Source organism: Carcharodon carcharias, chromosome 13, assembly GCF_017639515.1.
Source record: "Carcharodon carcharias isolate sCarCar2 chromosome 13, sCarCar2.pri, whole genome shotgun sequence".
Taxonomy (NCBI): Eukaryota; Metazoa; Chordata; class Chondrichthyes; order Lamniformes; family Lamnidae; genus Carcharodon; species Carcharodon carcharias.
In genome coordinates, this window is record NC_054479.1 from 21026656 (window position 1) to 21053250 (window position 26595).

Sequence of the window (26595 nt, forward strand, 5' to 3'; positions counted from 1 at the left end):
AATTTAGGATGGGATTGATAGGACCCATATGGCCATCAGGGCTTCTCCCAATGAGGGAACAACCTTCATGAACAGAAAAGACAGCCATTTCATTAATGTTCAGCTGAGGAATAATACTACAAGCCGGGTTCTGCCCAGCTTTTTGGCAACTGTCATGATGCTTGTATATTGAGCCATTTCACCAAAACCACCCTCCCCACAACCCACAGCTCTTTGAATCCAGAGGCAAGCTGCTTGGACATAGGAGCTATTGGCCATAAAATTTGTTGGCATAACGCTGTATTTTCAGTGTTATGTGTGCTATTTTAAATAGAACTCTATTATAAAATAGAAGTAACGGAGTGCATACACATTCCTGATGCAGGCTTCGCTGGATGTCATTTTGATAAGGGAGTTAGTGCAAGCACCCTCTCTGTGAGGTATGCAGAGTAGACAGATCCTTATGTTAGTCAACGTATAATGCAGGTTTGACACGAGCAATGCCATGTTCGAGCTAAACATTGCAATTAATACCCCCTCTTAACCTCACAAAGCTGAACATGCATTCAGTAGCAGGAAGGACTCCCACATCAGTGCTATTTAAAAGAATCATCAACTCAGGCAAGTTGTTGATTGGTTCCACTGGCTGCTGCTGAGTTTGAGAATCAGCAGAGGCAACACATCTCTTACAATTTTCCTGCCTCAACCTTAGTGGGAACACCTTGTCAAATGTCTCCGCTTCTATAAGGAGGTGCTCACTGAAATATGCTACCTGTTTCAGCCTAAACTGCAGCCTCAGAATAGGAGAGGCACAGCACAGATAGTGGCCGCAAAGTTGACAATGACCATGAACTCTTATGCTTCAGGTTCCTTCCAGGATGAAGCAGGCAATATTTGCAACATCTCCCAGTTCATTGCCCATTTTCATCTGTATTACAATAAACCACAGGGTGGCCGCATTCATAACAAAAGCTATGCTGCCACACAAAACGTAAGAAAGCAGGCCAACATGGACCACTCTGGAAGATCCCTGCAGTATTCACCAGAATGCGTGCCATGCTTTGTGGTGGTCTGCTATATGCTGCACAGCCTCACGTTGTGTGGACACAGCCCTTGCCACCAGCTGATAAGGAGGAAGAGGAGAAACCTGAGGAGAAGGAACAGGAGAGGAAAGGGAGGAGACAACATACCCCATTCCTTGCTGTGCTGTCTGTGATCAGCTCATCCAACTGAGCTTCAGTGAATACAACCCCAATTCCCCATTCATGAACAGTCCCACACTTTACCTTTCCTCTGTTACTGACCATCACAATAGCCTGCTAGCTACAATGCTGAAATAAAAGCCACCGCAAAACTAATATTCCAAACCAACTTCATCAAACAAACCATCCAATATTTCATATGAAAGTTAACAAATTCCTTTGTGCATTCCCTTAATGGTTGTCTTCTATGTGCCTCTGCTTGTCCTCGGGCTGCCATGCAGTGCTACTCCAGTGGCTGCAGCATGGCTGGTGGTAGGCTGCTGAATTTCATGTGGGGAAGACGACAGATTGCCTCAAGAATGATCTCAAGCAGCTCTGGCCCTCAAAGGCCCAACTTTGACATCAGTATCTCAGTATGGGTGGCAGCACCCTAACTTAACGGGCAACAGCAAAGGCATTGGCAGAGTGGCAATGATGGGAAGACAAATGCTGCCATCAGCTTCGTGCTCTACAGTGCCACTGCCAACACCAACCCCCGGGTTTGAGTCCCATCCCAGGACTTGATGGCTAAGGAAGGTGTGCATCAACCTGCATATCTTTCCAACACAGGCCAATGGCAGGCGATAAGAGCAGGAGAAATTCCTGGTCAGCCATGTGATGAAAAAAAGTTGAAGCCTCTACCATCACTATCCATAGCTCTAGACTACAACATGCATGTGAAAGTGCATGTTGCCATAGCAATTTTCACTGTTGCTGTCAACAGAAACACATCACCACACCATTTAAAATATGATGCACATTTTATATTTGTGTGGCAACAACCTGAGCTTGCAAGACTTCAGTCTGTGCTTCCACCACAGCACCCATATGTTGGACGGCTTCTGCTTGTGCTGTAATGGAAGCTGAGACGTTGACCATCAAACACTCATCTTGATTGGCCCTGCAAGAGTTTTCATGGAGTTGATCACCACTTCCACACTAGGGTGGGGGATAAAAAAGATCTGTGCAATGCCATATGCCAAGTTAGTGCTTCTTGACAGTAACTGCAATCTGACATCTGCCAATGCATCAAGCAGTTCATTGTGCATGTCCATCAGTCTTTGGGGATTCAGGACTTGCCATTAGGCTCAAATGGGGGTCGAAGCACGCACTGTAAAGTAGGGAACAGTCACTCGCCTGTGATTTTCCCTGAAATGGCCAATCAATGGCTAGAAGGAGGGCTTGCTATCCAATTAAGGATGGCAGTGGTCACTGAAAACTTGAGGGCCAATAGGAGACCCTCCAGCCAGAAAGCAGCAGCAGGTAAGTGAAGGGGAGAGTTCCCCAAGATGGAGGTGCCCTCTCTCCAACTTTCTTCAGTCTGAAATAATAGGCTTTTGCAATTGGGGCACCACTGAGAAGGGGGAGCCCCTCCCCACATTGAGGCTTATGGCTGCAACTGAACCCTGCCAGGCAAGGAGAACCTGTAAGCCTGCCACAGGTGCTGCCTGTCTCCTTCCCCCCACTCTACCCCACCCCAGTCTGCCACTGAGTGGCCACCTTCAGGCAGATGCACTGTGCCCCAGAGTCTACAGGGACCTGGAGGCCAAGTGGAAAATCCCAGTCTGCCTACAATAATTAGCCTTAATAGGCTTCTAAGTGCTTCAGCTGGCTACCCGCCACTTGCAGGTGGGTAGATCTGCTCCCCCACCCCATTCCTCCTCTGGGAAATGGCTCAGGAACAGGATGGAGCCAGGAAACGGGCATGCCGGCTGACGGCACAAAATTCCACACCCACCTGCCTCTGTTCCTCCCCCAGCAGGGCCAACAATCCAATCTCTCATACCATCATCTCTGATGATTTCAGCCTTGCCACTGGCCATCACCTCAGTCCTGCTTTCTCCATGGGGGTAAGGATATGCAGCTTTGCCTGTCCTCCGCCAGTTAGATGCTGCTGCCTCCAGTTATGCACCACTCTACGCAGCAAGAGAGAGCTAAGTGTGTTGTTAATTATGATTCGATCTGTTTGTGTATGTAGCTGTTTTGGTTGAATAGCTGACAGGGTGAGTGAGATGTGAGTGTGAGTCTTGCAGCATTGCTAAATATGTGAGGATCAGGTGAAGCTATGAATGAGGTATGTCATGATTGATAGATTTTTGTTAGGTGAGTGCAGTAGGCAATGGTGAATTAAACGTTGGATGAGGCTAGTGGCTCAGTTGTAAGGATATGGCATTGAAGATCATTATGATACGGCAGGTAATGTTTGCCAGGCTGACCAAATCCACAAGGGAAACTTGGTCACGCTAACATAACAATTTTGTAGGGTGTGTTTATTACGAGAAGGTTGGTGCACTGAAGTCAGAAGTAATGAATCCACTACCACCTTTAGAGATTTTAAAGATTAAATTAAAATATTTATTAACAAAAGAAGAAAAAACTGAAACACACACAAGATAATAGTTACATAATAGTTACTTAGCCAGATTTCCCCCCCCCCCCCCTACTTTAAGGCAACAGTCCAAATAGATTCCAAATTTATAAAGTCATTTGAACATATGAATTAGGAGCAGGAGCAGGCTATTTGTCCCCTTGAGCCTGCTCCGCCATTCAATAAGTTCATGGCTGATCTGATTGTGGTCTCAACTCCACATTCTGTCTACCCTTCTAATCTTTGGCTCTCTTGTCAATCAAGAATCTAACTCAGTCTTAAAAATATTAAATGGTCCTGCCCACTGCTCTCTGCGGAAGAGAATACCACATACTAATAATCATCTGAAAGAAAAAAATTCTCCTCATCTCCATCTTAAATATAAGACCCCTTATTTTTAAACTGTGTTCCCTAGTTCTAGTCTCTCCCACAGGGGAAATATCCTTTCAGCAACCACCTTGTCAAGTCCCCGCATCCAGCAATGTTACCACAAGCACCCACTGGACAATGGAATTCCAAAGGCTTTTAACACAACCTTGGTTACAGGAACAGCAAACTTCTGCAGAGTGGCTAGAGGCTTTTTCCCCAAGTCTGTTTTACACAGTCACCTTTCAAGATCTCACATGGCCAGCCCTCACACAGCCTTCCATCATTCTTTAAATATGTTTCTCCCTTTTTGACCTGTAAATCCCATTGTTTCAACTTGTCTTTAGAAGTTACTTTTCCCAGAATATAAAAATCTTTCATGTTATCATTATGGCCAGCATTTTTGGGAAAACACAAAGTAATAACCTTGCCTTAATTATCTTGCCAATTGTGAACATTTTCCATGTCCCTTTGAAAATCAAACACTTCTCCACTTATCTAAAAATGCTAATTTCATTCACACCGTCTCTGCTGAGACCTGACCCTAGCTTACTCATCTCCATTTCGAATGCCTATTTTACACCTAACTCATTAGATAGTTTAAACCTTGCAGCCTAATCGTCTCTAGTTTAATTAAATTAGCCACACACACAGAACCATACACACACCCAAACATAAGCCTGCTTTAAAGTATCACACAGTAATATTAGGAAAAATATGATAGTTCCTTGACAAGATGAATTCACTGACCTTGACCACTCATACAAAGTCATTGAACTTCTTGTGGCGCTGCATCCTGGTCGTCAGAGCTACAGTACCTGCATTGACTGCAATGGTTCTCTTGTCCCACTGCTTTTGAATATCTGTCTGGAGGGTGTCCTGCCCCCTTGTGGATAGAGGACATCTCTCACCTTCTCTACTTATTGCTTGGAGGTCTCCAGTGCTCTGTTGTGTCTGAAAATCTTGGAGCATGCTCTCTGCCCTGTTGTGCTATTAACTGCTAGAAATGTTTTCTCTAGCTACTTCCAGCATCTGCTGCAGCCTGAATGCACCTTCCCTTTAAGAGGTATAAGCTGGCCAAGTGGCGCTAGGCTTGTGTGAACTTGGACCCCTGCTGAGGCATACAGCCACTCAACAGTGCATTGTGCAATGGACTACATGAAGCTATTGGGTAACCCTGCAGTAAAGAAGTTCCAATCTCTGACCAACTTTCATATACACGATAACTGACATTGCAGGCTCAGTTGCTAATATTGAATCCCATTAGAGGCAAAATTGCAGTCAAAAGCTGTGAAACATTTTAATGATTGACAGAAAATCCATAGTTTCACTTTGTATTAACCTGTAGTGCTTTTCTCAAGTGATTTCTTGCCTAAAGTAACATGCTGTTTGAGCAGTTTCAGCGTGGGTGATGAAATGCTGCTGATTCTCTGTTGAGTTATGTCAGCCACCCCTCCAAGCTCAAACCTTAGAGAGCCTAGCTGCATACTGCCATTTTTCAACTGCCACCAAGTTGGACTGGCCCAGCTGCTTTCTGGCACTATGGCAGCCATTGGTTAACAGGTTATGGGAGAGCCAATAAGTGCCACTTATTAAGCTACGCCTTTGTGGTTGCGGCTCACCATTCCTACTGATTTGCAGGAGAGCAGATGGTAGATGCTCTGTAAAGTGATTGAAGCACCTATTCATGCATTCCCTCACCTTTTTGAGAGGGAGTTAGATGCTGTGATACACTCAGTAGCTGTCACAATTGAATAGCTGACAGAGTGTGCAAGCTGTGATATGTGGAGAGCCTGGAACCTAAATGGGATTAGTTTGAATTTTGATTAAATTAGCAAGAGCTGATGATATGTTCCGGATGGCATGTTCCATTGATACTGCAGAGTTCATTTATATAAATTGTAAGGAGTTGAGGCCCCAGCACTGTTCCCTGTGGCACACTGCTCATTACATGCTGCCAACCAGAAAATGATCCATTTATGCCTATCCTCTGTTTCCTGTTAGCTAGCCAATCTTCTATCCATGCCAATATGTTACCTCCTACACCATGATCTCTTATTTTCCGCAAAAACGTTTGATGTGACACCTTATCAAATGTCTTCTGGAAATCTAAATACAGTACATTCACTGGTTCCCTTTTATCCACAGCACCTGTGATTCCTTCAAAGAACGCCAATAAATTGGTTAAACATGTTTTCCCTTTTATAAAACCATGTTGACTCTGCCTGATTGCCTTGAATTTTTCTAAGGGCCCCTCTGTAACAGCTTTAATAATAGCTTCTACCATCTTCCATTTGATAGAAGTTAAGCTGTAGTTTCCTGCTTTTTGTCTTCTTCCCTTTTTGAATAAAGGAGTTATATTTGCCATTTTCCAATCTAAAGGAAACTTCCCTAAATCTAGGGAGTTTTGGAAAATTAAAACCAACGCATCAACTATCCCAAGGTAAAAATCAAAATATTGCGGATGCTGGAAATAAAAACAGAAAATGCTGGTAAAACTCACCAGATCTGGCAGCATCTGTGGAGATAGAAACAGCGTTAATGTTTCAAGTCCATACAACACTTCTTCAAAGCTAAATTATCAACTACCCCATTAGCCACTTCTTTTAAGACCTTAGGCTGAAATCAGGACCCAGGGACTTGTAAGCCCACAGCTCCAACGATTTGCCCAATACCCCTTCTCTGATGATTGTAATTTTCCTGAGTTCCTCCCTCCCTTCAAATTCCTGATTTATATCCATTTGGCACTTCTGGCTGAAGATTGTTGCAAATGCTTGTCTTTTGCTTTGATGTGCTGGGCTTCCCCATCATTGAGGATGGGGATATTTGTGGAGCCTCCTCCTCCAGTTAGTTGTTTAATTATCTACCACCACACAGTCCTGTATAGTAGCTTTACCAGGTTGACACCTTATTTTTAGGTATGCCTGGTGCTGTTCATGGCATGCCCTCCTGCACACTTCATTGAACCAGGGTTGATCCCCTGACTTGATGTTAATGGTAGAGTGGGATATATGCCAGGCCATGAGGTTACAGACTGTGGTTGTATGCAATTCGGCTGCTGCTGATGGCCCCACAGCTCCTCATGGATGCCCAGTTTTGAGTTGCTAGATTTGTTTGAAATTTATTCCATTTAGCACGGTGTTAGTGCCACACAACACAATGGAGGGTATCCTCAATGTGGAGACTGGACTTCGTCTCCACAAGAACTGTGTGGTGATCACTCCTACTAATACTTTCATTTAGCACGGTGTTAGTGCCACACAACACAATGGAGGGTATCCTCAATGTGGAGACTGGACTTCGTCTCCACAAGAACTGTGTGGTGATCACTCCTACTAATACTTTCTGCGACTGGTAGATTATTGAGGACGAGGTCTGGTAGGTTTTTCCCTCTTGTTGGTTCTCTCACCATCTGTCGCATATGTAGTCTAGCAGCTATGTCCTTTAGGGCTCAGTCAGTTTCGAGCTACTCATGGGGATGGACATTGAAGTTTCCCCACCCAGAGTACATTCTGTGCCCTTGCCACCCTCAGTGCTTCCTCCAAGTAGTTTTCAACATAGAGGAGTACTGATTCATCAGCTGAGGGGGGCAGGAGGGGGTGCGTTAGGTGGTAACCAACAGGAGGTTTCCTTGCCCATGTTTGATCAGATGCTATGAGGCTTCATGGGGTCCAGAGTTGATGTTGAGAACTCCCAGGGCAATGCCCTCCCTACTGTATACCACTGTGCTGCAACCATGGTTGGTCTATCCTGTTGGTGGGACAGGACATAACCCAGCGATGGTAAAGGTGGTGTCTGGGACACTATCTGTAAGATATAATTCATTGAGAATGACTGTGTCAGGCGTTGCTTGACAAGTCTGTGGGACAGCTGTCCCAATTTTGGCACAAGCCCTCAGATGTTCCAAGAAGTACTTTGCAGGGTCAGCAGGGCTGAAATTTAACTTGAAATTTAAACTTAATCAGGGCAGAGGCGGGAAGGTGACAGGGCCCCTACCCACCACTCTTCCACCTGAGTAAGTGACCCCTGCCTCCAAACATGCCTCAGAGGAGGGCATTAGATTTTGCCTGCCCTGACACTGCCCTGGTAAGCTTTCAAATACCTCATATGACTGTACACATGCAGAAATCAATTTTCTTTTGAATGTGGCATTTCGCTCCTCCCCAAGCAGAGCTAGAAGCCCAGTTTTCCCTTGAGTGAATCATGTCCTGGGCTTTACTTTCCGCTATCCTCTGTTCTCGTTCACCTGTGCTGTGTGATTTTTCTTATACAGGCTCATCTAACTTGCTATCTTTTTTACCTGGGTCCCAATTCCTCTGGTGATGCTTGGTGGAGACTATTGTGTTCCTCCTTGTCATATTCTGCAGATGGGCCTAAAAAAGGGGGCATTTAACAAGGGTCAGCATACATGGAAAAAAATAGAGTGGCAGATGAAGTCAGAGTTATGCACCATCAGGTTTTCATGTCATATGTATGTAAGAAAATACAATACAAAAAACAGTAGTTCTATGGTGCATTGATAGAGCCATTTGGTGTGGTGGTGTGGTAGGGGTGGGGGGGAGCTGGGGAGTTGGGGATCAGGGGGACAGTTCCACTCCCAATCATTTTTGAGGTCTGCCAATGTGGCTGTGGAGAATTGCCTCCACATTACTCACAGGAACCTCACCACCTTCAGCCTACCTGTCTGTGTGGTTCTTGGCTTGACTTCAGGTTAGGCAAGTTGGCAGTCCCAGGTTCCAAGCTTGGTCTTTTTCCTGCTTTATTGACCAAATCTGGGTTTCACCCCTACTATGACTCAGATCTAGCTCTGTTGATGCCATGAACAGATTGCAGCTCAGTGATATAGTGAGCAGCAACAAATGAACAAAATATGACATTCAGAAGAAAGGAGAGGATGAAAAGATAATAAATTGGAGATAGAACAAAAAGCACCCAAGATTAACTATTAGCAACCTAGTGAGTTGTTTTACAACTCATCAGGACAGGTTGGTAACTCTTGCTCGTCGACAAGTGAAACACTATTTCAAACTAATAATCATAACTGAATAAATTAATGGTTGTATTTTCTGAAGTTTAATATAGATGCCTTAAATATTTTGCATTGATAAGACTGAAAATATATGAATGGCTATTTATAACTATTGGAGGAGAAATTCATCTCGCCACCATCCATTTTGTGCCTTAAAGCAGGCAGCCATGAGTGAAAAATTGGGAAAACACCTCAGGCAACCCATTATTGCCAAGGGGCACCTGGTTCCCATATTCAGGTGAGCCTGTAAAAATGAGAGTAGCTTGCCTGACCAAAACAGGCTGCCTTTCAATGCAAATTGGAATCCTACACAAATTGGTCATAGGACACCATGCACAATTTGGTTGGAAATGGGCATAGCTTGTGTCATGCAAGCTCTGCCTCCTTGTCTCAGGGTCAAGTGGCCTAAAGAATGCTTTTTTGAAGGGACTACAGGGAGGTGCTCAAAACCGCCTTGAAAATTATAGTACTATTTTGTTGTGAAGAGCAGGAACACTTCATTCTGGCACCACAAAAACACTGCAGATGGTAGAAGCTCAGGCTTGCTGTCCCCCCCTTGGCTTTTCACCCTCCTCCTTATTCCAGGATCCACCCAAGGGCTGGCTTGGAATTGGAACAGGCCAGAATCTGTCGAGTTACAGCCACCAATCTGTATCACGATCACTGTTTGATGCCTGCAGTTTGTCGCTTCCAGTCAGATGCGGCCCAATGCTGAATTTGGTTCATGCCTCAGGCTGCCACAGACTGAATGCCGAGCAATCCCTCTGTTGATTTACTGTGCAATTTGGGCTCAGGTCCAATGTCTGTCTCATTGAATGGATCTTATACATTCATTTTAATCTTTTTCTTTTTTGCCCTGCAAAAGATAGGCCTGTCCCTTGCTATATTTTGCTTAGTCTTTGCATTGGGATCTGTAGGCTGTTGTACTGGTTTCTTGCCAATGAAATAGGACAATACATGTTCAAAAGCATTTCCTAAAGCACTATTTCGGTGTGACCTGTGGTTGCAGTGTTGAGCCAGTATTACAGCCATGTGTACTTGCTGAATATGAGATTGGCATTCTGCTAATTACTGTGCATAGTAATTGATACATACAGTTATTTTAAAGTTAAACTTTGTTTCTTCTGAACTACAGAAATGGCCTCTAATGTGGTTGCTGTTTTCGATCCACCGAAGAAAATTGATGAAAGTTCAGTGAAACATCTTCGAGCATCTCAACAGAGGGTAGAATCCTCTCGTTTGGACCATTGCTCGTCTTGCACTGACTCTGACTGGGACTCTGAAAGTGGCAAAGATTCCAATGCAAGTATGACAGCTGACAGTTCCAGGGGCACATTAGAAACACATTGGACAATTGGAACACAACACAATGAAACAATGCAGCAGGAAAACTCTTTGAGCATTGACGAAGAAGATGATGCAAGAAAAGAAACTGAAGTTTTTAAAAAAATTAGGTGTCCTTCAATTAATGAGAATGAGAATATCATTGCAAGGCTTCTCACACCTGAAATGGAGACTACAGATAGTATTTCCCAGTCAGAGATAAGCTCCAGGAATGGGAAGCTGGCATCTGTCCAGAATTGGCTGAATTCTGACATCAATGACAATATACCTTCAACTACAGGAAGAATCAGTGACGATGAACAAGGGGACACTTGTTTCAGGAAATTTGAAAAAAAGGTAAAATTGCCTGGAGAAGCTGCAAAATAGGAGTCACTTAATTGAAAATATATTTTCAAAGAATTATTGTGAACAGTGTGTTCTTATGCAACCCATTCTTTAATAAAACATACCAGGGGTGGGGAGGAAAAAGTAACATTGATTAGGGAAAGAGGTTACTGAAAAGGTGGGTTTTGAATGTGGAGATATGAAGCAAGATATAAGGGTTTAGAGAGAGTGGATTGGCTAAAGGAATGGAATTGGGGCAAATCAACAGTTGGCCTAAGAAAGAAGTGTGGAGGATCCAAGATGGAAGATACAGCTGGAGATGGTTTCAGACGCATTGTGGTACAAAACCATGGATGGGTTTGTAACAAAGATGAGAATTTTAATATCAGTGTATTAGTAGATGGGGAGTCACTAGTGTTTGTGGTTCAGTAATGGTAGGCACGATAAGTGGCTTGTGTTTATTACAGGTTAAAGTGCATACTGGAATCTATATACAGTGAAGCTTGGGAGGCTGGTGAGGAGCACATTGGAGGTCAGGGCTTGAGGTGACAAAGGTGTGGATAGGAGGTTCAGTGGATAGGAGGTTTTGTGGCCATTGAGCATGAGATGTAGATAGTTTTGAAAGATGTATAGAAAGTACTATACAAATAGAAAATAAAATCAATTTAAATAATTTTATTTTAATTTATTTAGGAATAGTACAATAAAATATCTAGAAGCTGAAAATAGTTGCAAATGTCAAATGTGGGTTAGATAGTATCTCTGAACCTAACCCATGATAACTTAGTTGTTAAATTTGTTGCCAGTGTGCATCAGAATGGTTTCAGGTTTGACCCCCAGCATACAAAAAGTGTTATAACAGAGCTACAGGAAGTTGCAGTTTACACATGGCACTCTGTCAGGTGATATCAGACAGTACAGAGCAGGTAGACCAAATACAAAGGGATTGTGAAGATGATCTGTTGAATGACAAATAACATTCAGTGTAGATGAGCTTGTGGTAATGATAACTAGAGAAGTGAATAAATAATGTCAATACAGACTAAACTGGACACAGGAGTGAGATCTAGGAGCAGTGCTAGTTAGCTCACTAAAGCAATAGTGCAGTATGTCTAAGCAGATAGGATAGGTAAACTAATTGGATTTTGTAAGCACTGCTAAAGGGTAGAGCATAAGTACCAACAGATGACGAGACATCTGTATGGCGTAGTGTTAGCTCATACCCAGAGTACTCAGTACAATTTTGGTTTCTGTATGATAGCAGAGATATCAAGGGGGTGCTGGTGGTATCTATACAGGTTGGTGTTAATCTGTTCCTTAAGTGGTCTGGTTGTCTGTTCATTACGAGCCTACTGACTCGCACAGCTACCTCGACTAGAGCTCCTCACATCCTGCTTCCTGTAAGGACTCTATCACATCGTCCCAGTTCCTCTGCCTCCGATGTAACTGTTCCGATGATGCTACATTCCAAAATGGCGCTTCTGACATGTCTTCCTTTTTCCTTAACCAATGGTTCCCTCCAACTGTGATTGACAGGAGCCTCAACCGTGTTTGACCCAGCTCCTGCACCTCTGCCCTCATCCCTTCGCCTCCCTCCCAGAACAATGATAGGGTCCCTCTTGTCCTCACTTATCATCCCACCAGCCTCCACTTTCAAACGATCATCCTCTGCCACTTCCGCCAACTTCAGCATGATGCCACCACCAAACACATTTCCCCTGCCCCCCTCCCCCCGACAGAATTCCCTCTGTGACACCCTGGTCCACTCTTCTATCACTCCCAACTCCTCATCCCCTTCCCACGGCACCTTCTCATGCAATTGCAGATGGTGCAACACCTGCCCCCTTTACCTCCTCCCTCCTCACCATCCAAGGCCCCAAACATTCCTATCTGGTGAAGCAGTGCTTCACTTGCACCTCCTTCAATTTGTCCTCTGTATTCGCTGCTCCCAATGCGGTCTCCTTCACATTGGGGAGACTAAATGCAGACTGGGTGACTACTTTGTGGAACACCTTCGGTCAGTCCGCAAACATGATCCTTCCTGTCAATTGCCATTTCAACACACCATCTTGCTGTCATGCCTGCATGTCCATCCTTGGCCTGCTGCAATATTCCAGAGAAGCCCAATGCAAACTGGAGGAACAGCACCTCATCTTCTGATTAGATACTTTACAGCCTTCCAGACTTAACATTGAGTTCAACAACTGCAGATCATGAACTCCCTCCTCCATCTTTACCTCTTTTTAAATCAATTTCTTTATTATTATCTATATTTATTTGTTCCTATTTATTCATTCTTTTATAAATTTTACATATATATTTTTTAATCCATTTTTAAAATCATTTTTCCTCCCACCCTACCACTGACAGGGCCATCTATTACTTGTTTCTAGTTGTGCTTTCACAGAGTGCTGACCTTTGTTCAGCTATTAACACATTCCATCTTACCTTTATGCCATTATCAGCACCTTCTTTAGTCTTTAACACTACTATTAACGCTCCCTTTGTTTCGTGTCCATGACATCTTTGTCAATCTTTCCTGAGCTCCCACCTAACCCTGACATTCTATTTTGCTCCTCTTGCTCCACCTCTCTTAAACAGTACAATATCCATCACATTTCTACTTCTCTTTAGCTCTGAAGAAGAGTCATACAGACTCAAAACGTTAATTCTGTTGCTATCTTCACAGGTGCTGCCAGACCTGCTTAGTTTTTTCAGCATTTTCTGTTTTTATTTCTGTATTTGCTGGAACTGTTGAAGTATCCAGGAGGGTAACCTGGAAACTCCATTCTAACCTGGGCTGGGTTTTAGCCTCGAAAGCACACACAGTTCCTTAATCTTTCTGAAAACAGATAGAGTTAACACTAGACAAGGTGTTGTTTGATTTGGTTCATAAGCTGCTTTATTCCACAGTAGGTAAAACAAATAAAATATGAAGAAAGTCACTCGGCATAATCAGTTCAAGCTCTGTTTGCATGCCATTACAGAAATAAAAAGATATAGAAAGAATAGAGTATACTAGCCCACTTTGCTAGACTCATTATTTAATTCAAGATTATAAACTCTCTTTGAACAGTACAGAGATTCCGCACTTGAAGTCTGCTGCATCCTGAAAACTCTGCCACAGCCTCCCTGCTGCCTTCCTCACTTCTAATGTTTGAGTTGATGATTGGAAAACCTCCCTTAAAAAGACTAACAAAGATCCAAGATTTTTGTCAACAGCAAGATGTCAGATGTCTCCTCGAATGACCAAACATTACTGAAGAATTGGGTACTATCCAGTTCTGTGCAAAACAAGTGTCCATAACTGTCCAAGCATTTTTTAAAAATTCATTCACTGGATGTGGGCTTCGCTGGCTGGACCAGCATTTATTGCCCATCCCTAGTTGCCCTTGAGAAGGTGGTGGTGAGCTGCCTTCTTGAACAGGGGCAGCCCATGTGTGTGGGCACACCCACAGCCCTGTTAGTAAGGGAGCTCCAGAATAGTAGGCTGGTTTGCTCCCAAAATATTAAAATTTCTTTTGTCCAAGTCTTTTTCACAGAAAAATTGGCTAAAGAGTCTCAAATCATGACAATGATGGACTTGATTTTCTTTGTTGCCTCACAGATCACTTATGAAGATCAAACATCAAGGAATAGAGAAACACCGTCCAAGCAGAAAGAGTTAACTGGTGAGACAGAGTATTTTGTTATTTAAATAGCCTTGCCATTCCAAAATTGGTTATATACGTCACAGATTCCAAGTGCCAACCTCAGATATGAACTATGTACTGCAGCAGAAGTAAAAAGATTCAAAGGAAATTTGACTGAGCAGCTGGGTGCTTTTGTTGGTAGATTGATGTACTGAGTTGAGTCAGCAGGAGCTCAGAAACCAACTTTTTTTGCTGGTGTAAGATTATAATAATATGAAATATGATAACCTACTTGCGCCATTAAGCTTTTAAGGTACAGTGTTTTTTCCAATACTGTTAACATTTAGTTTAGAATGTGATGTATTGGGATGGAGATGGGCCTGCTGCCCCCGGATGCCAGTTGAAGGTCATGGGCTGCCAGGTGCTGAGGCAGGTGGTTTAAAAGGTCCAGCTTAGTTCTCTGTAACTTCATCCCAGTTGTTTTGTTAACCATCAGGCTTCAAGCGCTCACCCCTCACACCCCCACTCATTCTCATGTCCATAGATACCAACCCATGCCTCCCCATCACAGCCAATGGGCCCTTACATCCTCCATGCCAACTCATGGCCCCTTATACCCCCTATGCCATTTTGATGTCTACTCATGCCAACCCATGCCTCCACTACCATTCCTTGCCCTTATGCCCTCCATGCTTACCCAGTTTCCACCTTAGGCAGACCTCAGGAGATATGCTGAGATGAACTAAAGTCCTAAATATCTGTTACAGGCCACTATGTAAAAAGACAATGCCATTCATGAAAGCCAATTTAAATCTCCTCAAGTACTTAATCCCTTATAGAAACAAATATATGTATTCATAACCCCCAGATCAAATACACCTAACCCTTTTATAACCTCTTTGAGCTGTCAATCAAATTGCAAATTTACAAATCTCCACTGTGATAATATAGCTTAAGGAAAGCAGCCAAGCATTAATAATAATATAATGATAGCACTAGAGGTTATGTCAACAAACAGCTATTGAAACTGCTAGAAGAGGTTTTTTCACTCTTACAGGCACATGTAGGCAGTTTGGTTTGCAACTTTTAAAGGGCTAGCCATTCAAATGACTTGACAACTTGACAGTTCTACAGACCTTATCAGCACTGAGTTCAAATTTCCTGCTGAGTTCGGGTTTCCCACATGTGGGAGTCACATCCCCCACCCCCCCTCCCCAAACACCTGCCTCCCTGCGAAAATGGGGGCAGGACTTCATGAGGAACCCATCTGCCATTTTTAAGCCCCTAGAGTCCTCACGATTCCATGGAATTCTGGTCCAGTATTTATATTCAAGTATTGTAGTTCTTTTACAGTGATTATATATCTATGGTCACTCCATTACTAATACAAATGCCAAAATGAGAAGCAGTCCATGTCCAAATGCAGTAGGACCTGGACAATACCCGAGTTTGGGCTGACACGTGGAAAGTAACATTTGCACCAGACGTGTTAGGCAATGACAATCTCCAACAAGAGAGAATCCAACCATCGCCCTTGATGTTCAATGGCATTCCCATCACTGAATCCCCCACTATCAACATCCTGGGCGTTACCATTGACCAGAAACTGAACTGGACTAGCCATATAAATACTGTGGCTACAAGAGCAGGTCAGAGGCTAAGAATCATGCGATGAGTAACTCGACTCCTGATTCCCCAAAGCCTGTCACCATCTACAAGGCACAAGCCAGGAGTGTGATGGAATACTCCCCACTTGCATGGATGAGTGCAGCTTCCATAACACTCAAGAAGCTTGACACCATCCAGGACAAATCACAGAATCACAGTGCAAATGAGGCCATTCAGCCCATCGAGTCTGCACCGACACGTGAGAAACACCTGACCTACCTACCTAATCTCATTTACCAGCACTTGAATGTTATGACATGCCAAGTGCTCATCCAGGTACTTTTTAAAGGATGTGAGGCAACTCACCTCCACCACCCTCCCAGGCAGTGCATTCCAGACCGTCATCACCCTCTGGGTAAAAAAGTTTTTCCTCACATCCCCCCTAAACCTCCTGTCCCTTACCTTGAACTTATGCCCCCTTGTGACTGACCCTTCAACCAAGGGGAACAGCTGCTCCCTATCCACCCTGTCCATGCCCCTCATAATCTTGTACACCTTGATCAGGTCGCCCTTCAGTCTTCTCTGCTCCAACGAAAACAACCCAATTCTATCCAACCTCTTTTCATAACTTAAATGTTTCATCCCAGGCAATATCCTGGTGAATTTCCTCTGCACCCCTCCAGTGCAATCACATCCTTCCTATAATGTGGCGACCAGAACTGCACACAGTACTCCAACTGTAGCCTCACTAAGGTTCTATACAACTCCAACATGACCTCCCTACTTTTGTAATCTATGCCTCAATTGATAAAGGTAAGTGTCCCATATGCCTTTTTCACCACCCTACTAACATGCCCCTCCACCTTCAGAAATCTATGGACACACAGGCCAAGGTCCCTTTGTTCCTCAGAACTTCCTAGTGTCATGCCGTTCATTGAATACTTCCATGTCAAATTACTCCTTCCAAAGTGTATCACCTCACACTTTTCAGGGTTAAATTCCATCTGCCACTTATCTGCCCATTTGACCATCCCGTCTATATCTTCATGTAACCCAAGGCCCTCAACCTCACTGTTAACCACCCGGCCAATCTTTGTGTTATCTGCAAACTTACTAATCCTACCCCCCACATAGTCATCTATGTCGTTAATGTAAATGACAAATAATCGGGGACCGAGCACAGATCCCTGTGGTACGCCACTGGACACTGGCTTCCAGTCACTAAAGCATCCTTCTGTCATCACCCTCTGCCTCCTACAACTAAGCCAATTTTGAATCCACCTTATCAAATTACCCTGTATCCCTTGTGCATTTGTCTTCTTTATAAGGCTCCCATGTGGGACCTTGACAAAGGCTTTGCTGAAATCCATATAAACTACATCAACTACACTACCCTCATCTACACACCTGGTCACCTTCTCAAAAAATTCAATCAAATTTGTTAGGCATGACCTCCCTCTGTCAAAGCCATGCTGACTACCCCTGCTCAAACCTTGCCTCTCCAAGCGGAGATAGATATCCTCCTTCAGAATTTACTTCAATAGTTTCCCTACCACTGACGTGAGGCTCACTGGCCTGCTTGATTGACACCACGTCCTCAAATATTCACTCCCTCCACCACCGATGCACAGTAGCAGCAGTGTGTACCATCTACAAGATGCACTACAGGAATTCACCAAAGCTCCTTAGACAGCACCTTCCAAACCCACGACCGCTACCATCTAGAAGGACAAGGGCAGCAGATAGATGGGAACACCACCACCTGGAAGTTCCCCTCAGAGTCACTCACCATCCTGACTTGGAAATTCCTCCACTGTTGCTGGGTCAAAATCCTGGAACTCCCTAACAGCACTGTGAGTGTACCAACACCATATGTACTGCAGTGCTTCAAGAAGGCAACTCACCACCAACTTCTCAAGGGCAACTAGGGATGGGCAATAAATGCTCTCCCAGCCAGTGAAACCCACATCACATCCCATGATTGAATAAAAGAAAAATGAATGATATTCTTACGTGAGCATTAAATGGTGTGGTGCACTTATGTTGTACTCGTGCTAGTTGCCTAATGTGCTGCACTTTTCTGCTTTCCACTTCTGAAGATCATTGCCTTTTGCTGTGTTTTAGCCCAATTGCAGCAAAACTCTTTTTGCTACCTCATCCAATTGGCAACTTAATGTGTGAACTTAGACTGTGAAACTTGGCACTTAAGACAGCACTACGGAAGCTGATCCTATGATATTCACACACTAATGCTTTTTAACTGAAGTTACTGGATAATGATCCATAGTAATAACAACAGATGAATTTCCTTTTCATGGTTAGGAATTGCTGATACCAATTGTAGCACTCTTAATATTCCCTTGGCTGAATAAGTAAACTCAGCGTGGAGCCAGGATTAAAGTTGAACTTGGGACCTCCAACTTCTTTAGTATTCATCTGATGTATAGTTTCCCAATAAAGGCTTGTTACTAGTAAAGATTTTTACAGTTTTTCTGTGGCAGTGGAAAAGATATGCAAGAAGTATTTAATCCCAGTCAATCGTGTTGATGTATTCTGCTAAAGATGCCAAAATGAATCCTGCAATTTTAAATTATCATGTTAATTAGGAAAAATGCTTTCCTCTATTGCCTGGCAATTTCTTATTATGAGCTTGTAAATTTTCCATTTTTGGTGTGTTTACATTCATTCAGTGAAGCTTTTAGTTTTGGATGAGGTGGACCCAGCAATCAGATAAACAACTGCCTATTCCTTTTTAGTGTATCAGCAAAGACTAGCCTCAAACATGTGCTTTCCCACAGAGTAGAAAAAAATACGCAGCAAAAAAAGATGTGTGGTTATGGCATTCATTGGAATGATGTAAAAGCCATGTCACAGCCTCACATTTTTTATCCCAAAAAGGAAAGAATTTTTCCAGTAGGTATATTCCAAACAAGACACAGTAGAACCTGTTTTAATCCAATGTTGAAAGATTCTCTTAGCCTTCACTGGCTGCATTTCAAAACTTAAATATAAACAACTCTGCACAATCTCAGACCATAACTTTGCATGCTTGTTATAAATATTTAAGTGAGCAAATTAAACAGATAAAATAGAAACTAGTTAACTCTTTCCTTCCAACTGTTTCTCTTGCACTCATCTCCTGAAGGCAAACATGTGCCCTGTAATATCTCTGCAAGCTTTTTCAGTGACCGCAGACAGTGTTTGTTGGCAGGCTACTGTACTGTGCAATGTACCATGAATAAGCCTGATTCAGTTGTCAACTGATTCCTAAACATGCACGTCCTAGAGCCTTGCCCATCTGTTCTTGGACATGTTGTGTGGTAGGGAGCCCATTTAAAAAGGAAAGATAGGATATAGGTTGTTACACTTTCAACCCCCTCCAATTTACCAGCTGACCTTTGGTTTTCCTTCTTTTGGGGCAGGGGGGGGAAATTACCATTGGTAGTTACCATTGAATATGGTGCTTTTCCTTTTGGGATGACCTAATGGTGGTTTTCTGTGAAACATCCTTACCCTCATTCAGAAGGCATGGTCATAAAACACTGAGCAGATTCTCCCCTGTCTTCACAAGTTTATACATTGAGTAACAAAGCTAAGCGAATACCAGGTTCAATGCTAATCTAAGGCAAAAGCAAAATACTGTGGCTGCTGGAAATCTGAAACAAAAACAGAAAATGCTGGAAAAACTCAGCAGGTCTAGCAGCATCTGTGGAGAAAAAAACAGAGTTAACGTTTCAGAGCTCTGAAGAAGGGTCAAAAGCACTCGAAACATTAACTCTTGTTTCTCTCTCCACAGATGCTGCTAGACCTGCTGAGCTTTTCCAGCATTTTCTGTTTTTTGTTTCAATGCTAATCTAATTTGACTGTCATTAGGGCACTTGAAGCGGTCTCAATGTTCTCCTCTCAGGAGGGGAAAGTAAGGAGGTTTTGCATAATTCCTTGCTGTCTAGAGGATCTGCTAAAAACAGTAAGTGCACATGTGATAATTGGATGAGGACAAAATTGGTTATAATTGTGATGTCCACCATTATTGAATTGAGGATCTTAACTAAACACTTAATTGTTTTGCTGCACCGTTTGCTGTTATAAATGTGTCTACACTCTCTTGCCATTATAGTTCTGTTTCTGATCTAGAACTTTAGTATGCAGCATAGTGAGATGGGCTGAAGGGTGATGAGGTGTTAGTTATGTTAGGTTGCTGTATTTGCTCTGGTCTAAAGCCATGAGCACATTGAGGTTATTCTAAAGCTGACAAAACTACTTGCAGATGAGGCTGATAGATTGGAGGGTCAGGCATTTATGGAACTTGGACACCTTCTGAGCAGTGAAATGCGTTTTATTACTTCTACTGCAAGCCAGAAAAAAAATCCTGTGCAAGCCTGGACCAAGAGTGTCATAGTAGTGACACAGGCCTGGAATCATAGCTCAGGATGATACTACTCTCATTTGATTTCTACACACACACACTTTCTAGTGTCTGCTCTCATGAGTAGGGATAATGCATGGAAGGAAAAAGAAAACATAATGAGGGGAAATTTTTTTTTTAAACTCTGAGCTGCTGAATTCAGCATTGTAGAATACAATTCAAAGCAACTGACAACAGTAATTAAAGTTGAAGCTTTTATCCAAACAATCATCAGGTTATAAATGCAATATTTTTGTTGACCCCAGTACATATTTGCATTTTTCATTTATTATTGGCTCAATTTGTGCTGCAACTACAAATACACACTGGAACCTTGTAGTATTGATGTTGTGGAACTGTTTAATGGGATATTTCCACCTCCTAGTTGCCAACTGGCTGTCTCTCAGATTTATACCTGATGTCCAGTTGTGAAGCTTTTCCCACATATCGGGGAATTCCTCCCTTTTCCACCTTCAGAACCATAAGAATGAACAGTAATGTTGAATGTAAGAGCCCCTATTTAATTATAATTTAGCCTTCTGTATGTTAATGCCTAACAAAAATGGGTTGTTCACATTGTTTTCTCTAGTTGATAGATGGCTGCTATGGAGTAAACTCTCTTGAGATATAGAAGAGTACCATATGAGGTACTGTACTAAATTCGATTTAAATAAACATTAACTGAACTCACCATAGTTATAAAATGGAGATGGTGTTTTGACAGGCACATTATATCATAGCTTACCATCTGTGTCCTTCAAATTATTTGTTGTAACCTTTTAAAGTAGCATTGTTTCATTATTTACAATTTTTTTTCTCAAACCAAACATTGTTACTTTATTTCCACCCAAGCCATTTTTATTTAAATTTCTTTGATTGTATCTAACCTCCTATTTTCTTCCCAGTCATGGTCATCTCTCTGACATTTCAGGACCAGCATATGACATTTGACTGGCTATCCTGCTCCCCCGCCTCCCACCAAATGCTGCTCTGCACCAGCTTCTGGGATATATGTGACAGTGGCTTATGAACAATTCTTGTATCAGTTTTCTTCCCCAACACAGTTGAGATTGAGACTTATTTAGCATGTTAAATTACATCTGTCAGTCATCTCACCCACCTCCCTGCCAAAACCAGTAGCTGCCAGAATTTCAAAATTAACCTGATGCTGGTTTTTAGAAATAGAGAAATTTGTTTGCCAGGCTACTCTTATTCCATTAACCTATTGTCATTCTATGGGTTAAAAACGAAAAACTGCGGATGCTGGAAATCCAAAACAAAAACAGAATTACCTGGAAAAACTCAGCAGGTCTGGCAGCATCGGCGGAGAAGAAAAGAGTTGACGTTTCGAATCCTCATGATCCTTCGACAGAACTAGGTGAATAAGGAAGGGGTGAAATATAAGCTGGTTTAAGGTGGGTGGGGGGGGGTGATGGAGGGGAGAGAGAGAAGTGGAGGGGGGTGGTGTGGTTGTAGGGACAAACAAGCAGTGATAGAAGCAGATCATCAAAAGATGTCACAGACAACAGATCAAAAGAACACATAGGTGTCGATGGGTGATATTATCTAAACAAATGTGCTAATTAAGAATGGATGGTAGGGTACTCAAGGTATAGCTCTAGTGGGGGTGGGGGGAGCATAAAAGATTTAAAAATATTTTAAAATAATGGAAATAGGTGGGAAAAAGAAAAATCTATATAATTTATTGGGAAAAAAACAAAAGGAAGGGGGAAGAAACAGAAAGGGGGTGGGTATGGAGGAGGGAGGTCAAGACCTAAAGTTGTTGAATTCAATATTCAGTCCGGAAGGCTGTAAAGTGCCTAGTCGGAAGATGAGGTGTTGTTCCTCCAGTTTGCATTGGGCTTCACTGGAACAATGCAGCAAGCCAAGGACAGACATGTGGGCAAGAGAGCAGGGTGGAGTGTTAAAATGGCAAGTGACAGGGAGGTTTGGGTCATTCTTGCGGACAGACCGCAGGTGTTCTGTAAAGCGGTCGCCCAGTTTACATTTGGTCTCTCCAATGTAGAGGAGACCGCATTGGGAGCAATGAATGCAGTAGACTAAGTTGGAGGAAATGCAAGTGAAATGCTGCTTCACTTGAAAGGAGTGTTTGGGCCCTTGGACGGTGAGGAGAGAGGAAGTGAAGGGGCAGGTGTTACATCTTTTGCGTGGGCATGGGGTGGTGCCATAGGTGGGGGTTGAGGAGTAGGGGGTGATGGAGGAGTGGACCAGGGTGTCCCGGAGGGAACGATCCCTACGGAATGCCGACAGTGGGGGTGAAGGGAAGATGTGTTTGGTGGTGGCATCATGCTGGAGTTGGCGGAAATGGCGGAGGATGATCCTTTGAATGCGGAGGCTGGTGGGGTGATAAGTGAGGACAAGGGGGACCCTATCATGTTTCTGCGAGGGAGGAGAAGGCATGAGGGCGGATGCGCGAGAGATGGGCCGGACATGGTTGAGGGCCCTGTCAATGACCGTGGGTGGAAAACCTTGGTTAAGGAAGAAGGAGAACATGTCAGAGGAACTGTTTTTGAAGGTAGCATCATCGGAACAGATGCGACGGAGGCGAAGGAACTGAGAGAATGGGATGGAGTCCTTACAGGAAGCGGGGTGTGAACAGCTGTAGTCAAGGTAGCTGTGGGAGTCGGTAGGCTTGAAATGGATATTGGTGGACAGTCTATCACCAGAGATTGAGACAGCGAGGTCAAGGAAGGGAAGGGAAGTGTCAGAGATGGACCACGTGAAAATGATGGAGGGTTGGAGATTGGAAGCAAAATTAATAAATTTTTCCAAGTCCCGACGAGAACACGAAGCAGCACCGAAGTAATCATCGATGTACCGGAGAAAGAGTTGTGGAAGGGGGCCGGAGTAGGACTGGAACAAGGAATATTCCACATACCCCATAAAGAGACAGGCATAGCTGGGGCCCATGCGGGTACCCATAGCCACACCTTTTATTTGGAGGAAGTGAGAGGAGTTGAAGGAGAAATTGTTCAGTGTGAGAACAAGTTCAGCCAGACGGAGGAGAATAGTGGTGGATGGGGATTGTTCGGGCCCCTGTTCGAGGAAGAAGCTAAGGGCCCTCAGACCATCCTGGCGGGGGATGGAGGTGTAGAGGGATTGGATGTCCATGATGAAGAGGAAGCGGTTGGGGCCAGGGAACTGGACACCTATGTGTTCTTTTGTTCTGTTGTCTGTGACATATTTTGATGATCTGCCTCTATCACTGCTTGTTTGTCCCTACAACCACACCACCCCCCTCCACTTCTGTCTCCACACCCCCCCCCACCGCCCCACCCACCTTAAACCAGCTTATATTTCACCCCTTCCTTATTCACCTAGTTCTGTTGAAGGGTCATGAGGACTCGAAACGTCAACTCTTTTCTTCTCCGCCGATGCTACCAGACCTGCTGAGTTTTTCCAGATAATTCTGTCGTTCTATGGGTGACAGTTTCATTCACATAAGGGTAGGAGTATCTAAAGGGCCGTGATATAAAACTTGACTGAATCAGTTACTTTTTACAAAACAACAGCCTAAGTGGTGAATATAGCAATGAAAATGTGATACCTTAGTGTAACATCTTTTTAAAGCTATTTTAATCCACTTTTGTTTTAAATGGTAAATAGCCATTATACGATTGCCAGACACATTAAGCATTTGATCACAAGTAACATCAATACTCATTTCTGGATTAATTTCTGCTTATTATTTTAGGTTAGATTCTTAAATATATAGCTGCACTTCATCAATATTTGTTTACTCTCTCTTTCTCCACTTCTATTCACCATTCTGCAGCCAAAAAAGCGAACAAGTGACTTATTTGCACTTTACTGGTACCCCTTTGTAAATTACTGGACATAAAAACGGCCTGAAATAATTTATCATCTAAGCTTTCCTACACTGGCAGTCTTTTAGAGATCAGGAATGTGGAAAATTACAGGCACAAACCAATATGCCTACCGTATTCCCCAATAACATCACTGTAGGTGTACCTACACCACATGAATTGCATTGATTCAAGATGGCACCTCACTACCACCTTCCCAAGGGTAATTAGGGATGAGCAGTAATTGCTGGCGTTGTCAGCAATGTCTAGATCTCATGACCTATGAAAAGAAAAAATTGCTTATCGCGCAATGAACGTGCTCCATTGTGCTTCATGGCCAGCTGTATCATTGGTATAAAGTAATGTATTTTTTCCAATTCCCACGTCATCTCCTCAAGAATACTTGGTATTGCTGGAGTACAGTTCCATGGCCAGTTGGAATCCTCCAGTTCCTCAACTAAATAGACATTTTTGAGCCTACACAATGACTGTTTGAAAGCCATTCAATTCTGGTAGTCACCATAGCACAAACCTGTTATTGATCTTTTTCTGATCTCACCCCTTCAAGCATAAACCTTGCTGGGGCGGCCAATTTTCTTGGGCAACAGCACAGCCTAGATGTTGGGCCAGTCATCACTCTGGGCTTTGGCGACCCCTCCCAGCAGCTTGTTGATCTCTCCGTCGTTGCGGATGGTGAGCTACAGGTGGCGGGAGATGATGACGGTCTTCTTCTCGGGCCACGTTGCCGCCAGCTCGAGGATCTCAGCCGTCAAGTACTCGAGGATGGTGGCCAGATAGACGGGGGCCCTAGCTCCAACATGGCATAGTGACCCTTGCGCAGCAGCTGGTGGATGCGACCGAAGGGAAATTGGGGACTGGCTTTGGAGGACCGAGTCTTGGCCTTGGCGTGCCATTTCCCTCCAGTTTTACCACGACCATTGTTGTTGCCCCTGCTGAAAATCTTCACCCCTGCTATTGCTGAACCTCCTTAACCACCCAATGTTTATAGAACCACTGGATAAGAGTTAAGAGCAGGAACCCAGGCCCGCTTTCCAGCGTAGGGGCACTGAAGCCAATTGTAGCTCCTTAACTGCTGCCTCAATTCACAGTAAAAATATGTTGTTTATGGCATTACAGCAGTTTTTAATAGTGAGTGACCTGACCTCCCACAGTGATTTGTTGCTGCTTGGCTGCAGAATGATGCATATCATCTTAACCTGCAGACAATGGGCGGGATATTGCACATCATCTTAACCTGCAGATAATGGGCCTCTTCCGCCGGCTGGATCCTCCCGTCCCGCCAAAGTCTATAGACTTTTGAATGGCTTGCTGTATTCCTGGCCCCCAGTCCCACCCCCATCATGACGGGGACGTAAAATTCTCCCCAAAGCTTTTTATCACCCCTGACAATTATCTAAACAGATACAGCAACCAGCAAAGTACAAATATTTTTTGTATTTCTCTGTTATCGATGTTTCTCTTTTGTTATGATTTCTAAATTTGGCATACTATGCGTATAGAACACCTTAATTTATTGGAAAACCTTTAGTAAGGACAGCTTTGCTCATTATATCCCTCACAAGCAGACCCTGACAAAATGCAACAAACTGTTTTTCTCTGCTCATTTTCCTTGCCAATTTTATTTTCACCCTCCTTTCTTGAAGATAATGAAATCCACTAGGGATTTTCTTTTTAATTCAGCTCCTTGTCACCTCTCTTCTTCTGAAGATATTTCTTTCTTGCTGATTTACAGTTTTATGGGGAGCAGTTTCTCTTCTTCACCTTGCCCAAGTACCAAGTAGCCTTATTCTTGAAGCCTTGATAGTATTAACAAGCTCTTCATATATGGGAGACATCACAACTAAGCCCATTACTTGTTCTCACCAAATCATCATATTTTATTTTCAATGCATTCCCCAATAAAATGACCAATTAAGGCGTCACCAAACTGCACGTAAGCTGCCTGCGCTGAAATAAGTTGCGAGTGTCCTTGAGGAGGAAGAGCGCCCAGATACAAAGACTAAAAAATACAGTTTGTTTGATGTATTACCTCAGGCAAACTGGATTTCTCAGTAGTTTCAGTTTGGAGATTTTAGCACTCTGCTAGGTTTTTGTGAGTGTCAAATACTTGACTGACAGAAAATGTTGTGTGGACAGCAGAGAGATATTTCTGAGTGAGGCTGGTTGTGAGCCACATAGAATGTTACTGTGCAGAAATAGGCCATTTGGCATCACATCTGTGCCAATGTTTTTGTCCACATGACCCACCTGTACTAATACCCCTCTCCCACTTGCTTCTTTTAGTCTTTAACATTCCTCTTTTTGAGCAGTTATCTAAATCCCCTTTTAAAAATATTAGGAACATAGGAACAGGAATAGGCCATTTAGCCTTTGAAGTCTGTTCTGCCGTTCATTGAGATTGTTGCTGTTCTTTGACCTAACTCCACATACTTACCATTGCCCCATATCATT

At 43.3% G+C, this 26595-nt stretch overlaps 1 protein-coding gene across 4 annotated transcripts in view; it reads left to right on the top strand.

Moving 5' to 3' along the window:
* Nucleotides 1-26595, top strand: part of smtnb (smoothelin b) — a 416118-nt gene that overhangs the window by 230573 nt on the left and 158950 nt on the right. For all 4 annotated transcript variants that reach the window (XM_041203610.1, XM_041203611.1, XM_041203609.1 and 1 more), the window contains 2 exons: nucleotides 10119-10663; nucleotides 14259-14322. In XM_041203610.1, coding sequence (XP_041059544.1) covers nucleotides 10119-10663; nucleotides 14259-14322 — 609 coding nt within the window. The remainder of the gene's footprint in view (nucleotides 1-10118; nucleotides 10664-14258; nucleotides 14323-26595) is intronic.